The following is a 7,147-nucleotide window of genomic DNA, read 5'->3' as shown; positions in this document are numbered from 1 at the left end:
GTCTTGAGTTCGAGTCCTATGTTGGGTACAGAGTTTACTTAATTAAAAAAAATATTTAAAAATAGAAATTTAAAAAGATTAGATAAAAAATGTAAGTATTTGAGGATTTTCTTCCCTCACACCCAGTGTGTATCACACACGCCACTTCGGAGGCCCTGCTGTAGTCAAAGGGAGCCACTGGATGTTCTCAAACAGAGGAGCGGCATGGTCTCTGTTGACTTTCTCGAATCTGCAAACTTTAGAAGCTGAGATATCAAAGAACTGTGATTGCCTTGGAGAGGTTTCCATGCGCCAGGAACCGCCTCGGTGTTTTACATTTACCTCATTTAATCCCCAAAGCAACCCTACGCTGTAGGTACTTAAGATGAGAAAACTGATAAACCTCATCGGTACGATACTGCCACTGCGCAAAGCTGAGAAAACTGAGGCATAGTGAGGCTAAGACACTTTCTCAGGGTCACACCGAAGTGGCGGAACCAGAATTTGAACCCACCCAGCGTAGGTCCACAGCCCATGAGTTTAATCACTACTGGCAGGGGTGAAGGTTGGGAAGCCACTACTTTTTCTCTCTTGCGGCCTGGGTCAAGCCCCTCACCAATCCGAGCTGTCGTGAGAGTGCTAGGCACAATGCGAGCAGACAGCAGTAACTCACCGCTGGGCCTCGTCTAACGGAATCGTCTAGAAGTCAGTTTATTTACAATTCCATACCTTCAGAGGCTGATGCCGACGACTGCGCCGGCGCAGAATGAAGGGCTTGGTTCCTATGGTTTCCGGGCGCGACGGCAGAGGGAAGGTCGGGTTTCGCTGTCGCGCTGCTAGCGTCGCACTGCGGGCGTCCTTTGCGGCAGGCCTCTGCGTCGCTCGCAGATCATCCAGTAGCGGCGGCCGGCAAGGGTACAAGGGCACCGCGGCGCGACGGTAGGGGCTGCGTTTGTCCGCGGGCAGTTTAGCCTAAGGAGCTTCCTTCCGAGATTTCTTTAACGAATTTTCTCTTGCTTTCTTGGGTGTCCGTTCTTCCAGGCCCGAACTCTGGGCATGTTTTCTGCGTTCCCAGGCCCCTGCGTCCACCGCCAATGTCACTGAAGCCTGTAGACCGCACCTCTTTCGGCTCTCTGTCGAGGTTAACTTAGCTTTTTGCCTCACTAATGCTTTGGCCTTCTGTTTCTTAACCTCAGGTCCACCCACCTTATTCCGGCTTACAAGGCGCTGAGTGATTGCGGCCCTGCCAACCTCTAGCTCCTTTCGTTCTTCATCCCGACGTGCACTCTGCGCTCCAGCCACATCTGGGTGCTTGGTGTCTCGCGGACATACCCAGTACCTCCGGCTGTAACTCGGTCTGGGCTTTACTGGAATACCCTGCCCACTGACCTTCACTTGGCAAATTCAACCCATCTTAAAGGCATTTTCAAGTCTCCTGGGCAGAGTTGGTGCTTATTCCTTCGAGCTATATATACCCTCTTGTCCGTTGGGTTCCCAGTTCCTTGTGTGTCTGTCTCCATTCTAGTGTTTACGTTGTAGCTACTGCTCCCCGCCCCCCCCCCCCATTCCATTGCCTGGAACGTTATTACTCAGTAAACGAAAGAATGGGTAGAAAAATATAAAAATTAAGTTCACCTGTAAATCTGCCACTCATAAATGACTTTATTGACATTTTTTGTGCTTCCTTCCAGTCTTCTTTTGCAATTTTTCTTTGACATTGTAGACCCTTTTTTTTCATTTAACATTAAAATGTAGGTACCATGTATAACGTACCATGTCTGTTACCTGTTTTTCCTAACGTCTGTCATATGCTACTAGGCGAGTACTGGAATTATCCATTTCCCTACTGCACACTTAAGTTATTTGAAATTCTTTTTTTTTTCCCCCTAACAATTACTGAGGCCCTACCTGGTCCCTGCCCTCACAGCACTCATTGTTCAGTAAGGGAGACATTCAAGTTAATAATCCATTACAGTGGTGTGCAAAGTACTCCTATGGGAAGTTGAGATGCTGTATGAACACAGAGGAGGGACACCAGATTCAGGATGGCTTCACAGGAGAAGTGTCATCTGAGTTGAGACAAATAGGAAAATGTAAAGAAATGTTTTTGTGCTTGTGCTTTTTTGTTTTATTTCTTCAGATTTATCTCAAAGAATTGGGATTATTGAGTCAAAACATAAACAATGACTTTTGATTAAAATGACCTTATCAATACAGAGATGACTTTTATGCATCGTTTTTTAGTTCTGGTGGGTTGGGTTTCTTTTTCAGGCTTTGTGAAAACACATACTGCTAATCTACCATAAACTAGAGGAGCTTTCAAATGAAATAATTTAGTAAGAATATATTGGGAGAATAGCATAAAATATCTTTCTAGAGGATACTTATAATTATCTCATTTTCCTTAGAAATTTATCATTTGATTGCACTTTTATGGCATTATTTCTTTTTTTATCTTCCATTTCAGCCATGCCTTTCTTTGATGTGCAGAAAAGGCTGGGCCTTAACTTAGATTATTGGATGACAATCCAAAGTGCTGAGCAGCCTCACAAGATTCCAGGTCGATGCCATGCTTTTGAAAAAGAATGGATAGAATGTGCTCATGGAATCGGTGGTACCCGTGCAGAGAAAGAGTGCAAGATAGAATTTGATGATTTCGTAGAATGTCTGCTTCGGCAGAAAACGGTGAGGAGTGATGGAGATGGGAGCTGAACTATTTCCTTGTTTCTTTGGGGCTGCTTTTAAGTGTTTTTAATTGGTCATTGGTAATGGCTTGTTCAGTGCAAATTGGCAAAACTTTTGTGGTGAAACACTTTCTCTACATAGGTAGCATGTCAAGGAAGTTAAATGCCTTCAGATCTGAGGAGGGTCTGTTGTTCCTCAGTGTTCTTCCTCATCTTCTGACATATTTTCCTCAGCCTTGTACCCTGCTGTAGCCACCAGATTAGAAATCATATGTGTGTGTATTCCCATTTTTGCAGTAGGCTATAAAGCAGAAATTACCAACCAGCTTTGGATGTTTGTCCTTGAACATCTCTGGGTGAAAATGTTCCAAATTCATTGAACCCTCATTGGAGAAGAGGTTAAAACCTTGCAGATCTATTACAGTGAACCTGGTATAACAAACTCTGGATTAATTTCTACTCTGGGGAAGATGGGGGTGTTAATGAGATTGCTTTAGGTGAGCCTGACCAAAGAGCAGGGGAAAAAGGATGTTAACAGCGTGATGTCTACCTCCTCAAGAGTTGAATGAGTTGCATAACATATGGGCTGTATTCTCCCTTAGAGAAGAAATCTTTGGGTGTGGGCTGTTATTTTGCCTGTTCTCTGCTCCAGATATAACAAATAGAAATGTTTTTATTACTCCCAACTCCTTGGAGTTCAGGAAAGCAATTTAGATTTTTAGTTAAATTTATCACAGTTATTTGTATCAAAACTTTTTAATTTCCTGTCTTTTAACATCTGCTATTGGCATTTGGGTAAAGTGAAACCAAACTTGGAAGGAATTAGAGGGTATCAGGTAATAATTTTGTATTGATCTCTGCAGGAATATTGATCATTAAGTGAGTAATATTGTATAGTATTACTGAGGGTCAGTAAGTGGGTCATAGTTAGTCGCCTACCCGCTATTTAGTTCACAATATGTCTTTTTTTTTTTTTAAGATTTTATTTATTTGACAGAGAGAAACAGTGAGAGAAGGAACACAGCAGGGGGAGTGGGAGAGGGAGAAGCAGGCTTCCCGCAGAGCAGGGAGCCCGATGTGGGACTCGATCCCAGGACCCTGGGATCATGACCTGAGCCGAAGGCAGACGCTTAACGACTGAGCCACCCAGGCGCCCTAAGATTTTATTTTTAAGTAATCTGCACCCAACATGGGGCTCGAACCCACAACCTGGAGATCAAGAGCTACACACTCCAGCGACTGAGCCAGCCAGGTGCACCTCCCAGAGAACTGGGTTTTGAAGCTGGTTCTGCCACTACTGGTTTTGTGACTCTGGGCAAGTCACTTCCCTTTTTGGTCTCAGTTTCCGTATCTGGAGATACCCAGGAGTTGCTCTCAAGTCACTTCCTCATCCTGTGAATCTGTAAATAGGTCTGTTACTGTTTTAGAGGTCACCTTGAATGACTAGATACTTAGCCCTAGGCGAAGAAGCTAGTGAATCAGGGAGTTAGAATCAAGCACTGTTCTAAGTTCTTAGCTTGTAGTAGTGGATTTATTTCACACAGTAATCCTGGGAGATGCCTTACTAGAATTTTTCTACTATACAATTAAAAACTTGGGGCAAGACAAAAAGAAAATCAAGGCCATTGCCTGAAGTCATATTGCTAGTAAGCGATAGAACTGGGAACCTGGCAGTGCAGGCAGAGGCTGTGCTTCTGTCTACAACACTAAGAGGTGATTGTTCCACCTGAGACAGACTTAACATTAGGTGTTGTGATAGCTCAGTCATGATGAGTTCTCTGTCGGGAGATTCTTTATTTTTATTTTTTAATTTTGGGGGGGTAGATTCGTTAAGAGAGAAATGTTTAAGAATGCAGTCTTTTATATTAACGATACTGGAATTTAAAAAAATGCAATCTTTTAAAAATGGCTAATGTTTATATCATTATTTAGAACACCTAGAGGTTTTTCTACTGAAGTTATATCCTGACTGACTCTTTAAGGTTAATGGGATCTTTTACTAAATATACTAACCCCTCATGCCTTTTTGAAAACTTATTCACCAAAAAAAAAAAAAAAAATTTTTATTGAAGCACCTATTATGTCAGGAGCTATTGTAGGTGCTAGGAATATACAGTAAGAAAACAGGAAAAGTCCCTACCCTAACAGAGCTTATATTTGGGGTAAGGGGTGTCAAAATTAACAAACAAGTCAAAAAAAAAAAGGGTGTTAGGTGTTGGTAAGTGCAGCAGGGACGATAAAGATAGAAAGCACTGCGTGTGGGAGCTAAGTGGATGCTCTTTTTTTTTCTCTCTTTTAAATAGAGTGGTCAGAGAAGAGCTCAGCCCTAGAAGATATTTGAGCAGAGACTTAAAGTGAGCCATGTGGTTGTGATGGAAGAATGTTCTGGTTAGAGGAGGAGCAAGTGCAAAGGTCCCTGAGCTAGAGCAGAGAGAATGAGGGAAAGTATTAAGACATAAAGTCAGAGGGAAAAAAAAACAAGACATAGAGTCAGACGTAGGCCTAGTAAGTCGTCATAAGGAAGGATTCAGCTTTTTTTCTCAGTAAAATGGGAAGCCATTGGGTTTTGGGCAGAGGAATAATGCAGTCAGCATTAGGGGGTGTATTTTCTGGGTCGCAGAATCCATGTGAATTACAGCTTTCCTACAATCTTGTATAGCATGGCTTTCGTTGGTTGGGAAAGAACCAGTGTCCTACCTGAGAGGAAGAGGTAGAACTCAGGGCTCAGTAGTGACTAGTAGCTGAGCACCTAGCAGGTCTTTATTTCGGTGTGGTGAGGAGAAACCTCACATTGGCCCTTTCTGCTTCCTTCATACCTAGTGAACAGTAACCAGCAGCAGTGCCAGGTTCACAGAGAGGTCAGGAGTGTTTCGGCTGTGAGATGATCATCTTTAAATACTGTAAAGATTTAAGTATGCACAAGTATGCCTCTTAAAGGTTTTTGATCTCTGTTACTGTTTGTTTGTTTGTTTTTAAGATTTTATTTATTTATTTGACAGAGAGAGACAGCGAGAGACGGAACACAAGCAGGGGGAGTAGGAGAGGGAGAAGCAGGCTTCCCGCTGAGCAGGGAGCCTGATGCGGGACTCGATCCCAGGATCCCGGGATCATGACCTGAGCAGAAGGCAGATGCTTAATGACTTAGCCACCCAGGCACCCCTCTGTTACTGTTTTTGTAAATCCCTGTATTCCTGTATGTAACAGGAACATTTTAGTTATTATTTTTAAAGGAGGTATTATTATACATACCAGAAATTCATTAAAAGCTTGGGAAGTGATTTCAAGTTACTTCTTTAAAGAAGGATTTCATGGGGCACCTGGGTGGCTCAGTTGTTAAGCGTCTGCCTTCGGCTCAGGTCATGATCCCAGGGTCCTGGGATCGAGCCCCGCATCGGGCTCCCCGCTCCGCGGGAAGCCTGCTTCTCCCTCTCCCACTCCCCCTGCTTGTGTTCCCTCTCTCGCTGTGTCTCTCTCTGTCAAATAAATAAATAAAATTAAAAAAAAAAAATGAAGGATTTCATCTCAGAGGACCTCTGGGATGAACAGCTTCCATAGTTTAAAAATGAAACCAATTTTCATTCTGTTTCTCTAGCCCTCAAGTTTATGGTACGTATTTCCCCCTAGTTTAAATACTTTTTTCCTTTGACAGATGAAACGTCTGAGTGACATCAGGAGGCAGCGAGATAAACTAATAAAGGAAGGGAAGTACACACCTCCACCTCACCACTTGGGCAAGGAGGATCCTAGGCCTTGAGCAGAGCTGCTGCTGATGGCTGGAGGCTGATTTTCATGTTCTCTCTTCTCCACTGGAAAGTTCATTTACTGATAACCTCTTTGTGAAAGTGTCTAAAAATAAAGGATTGCTCCATCCTATTTATTCTATTTTCTCTTGGATCATACTTTTCTATAATGAGATTGCAATCTTTTTTTTAGATTTGGAAAAAATGCCTTTACCTATGCCTTAAAAATTAGCAGGTAGGTAATAAAAAGCAGCATTTAATGACACTTACTATGTATAAGGTACTTTAAATACGTTAACTTGTTCAAGAAGTTGCAGTATTCTTTACTGCTGTCATTCTGGTTTATTCCCCATAAAGCACAGACTTGGGCTCAGGGGGCAGTAGAGAGAGTGGTTGTGTATGTTCAGATAATTTTGTTTTGTTTTGTTTTGTTTTGTTTTGTTTTTTAAAGATTTTATTTATTTGAGAGAGAGAATGAGAGAGAGAGAGCACATGAGAGGGGGGAGGGTCAGAGGGAGAAGCAGACCACCTGCCGAGCAAGGAGCCCGATATGGGACTCGATCCCGGGACTCCAGGATCATGACCTGAGCCGAAGGCAGTCGCTCAACCAACTGAGCCACCCAGGCACCCAATTTTGTTTTGTTTTTAATTTATTTTCAGATAATTTTTTTTTAAAGATTTTATTTATTTGACAGGCAAGACAGCAAGAGAGGGAACATAAGCAGGGGGAGAGGGAGAGGGAGA

At 42.8% G+C, this 7,147-nt stretch overlaps 1 protein-coding gene across 1 annotated transcript; it reads left to right on the top strand.

The window, feature by feature from the left end:
• Window positions 1–759: 759 nt before the first annotated feature.
• NDUFS5 (NADH:ubiquinone oxidoreductase subunit S5) lies at window positions 760–6,536 on the top strand. Its single transcript, XM_045898030.3, has 3 exons — window positions 760–918; window positions 2,447–2,664; window positions 6,313–6,536. The coding sequence occupies exons 2-3, from the start codon at window positions 2,449–2,451 to the stop codon at window positions 6,415–6,417; spliced, it is 321 nt and encodes a 106-aa protein (XP_045753986.1). The 5' UTR covers window positions 760–918; window positions 2,447–2,448; the 3' UTR covers window positions 6,418–6,536.
• Window positions 6,537–7,147: the final 611 nt, after the last annotated feature.

The sequence above is a fragment of the Mirounga angustirostris genome, unplaced genomic scaffold, assembly GCF_029215605.1.
Source record: "Mirounga angustirostris isolate CCGP_5_RB_7025 unplaced genomic scaffold, mMirAng1.0.hap1 SCAF_4, whole genome shotgun sequence".
NCBI lineage: Eukaryota > Metazoa > Chordata > Mammalia > Carnivora > Phocidae > Mirounga > Mirounga angustirostris.
Note: the sequence above shows the minus strand (reverse complement) of the source record. Positions and strands in the feature narration are given on the sequence as shown.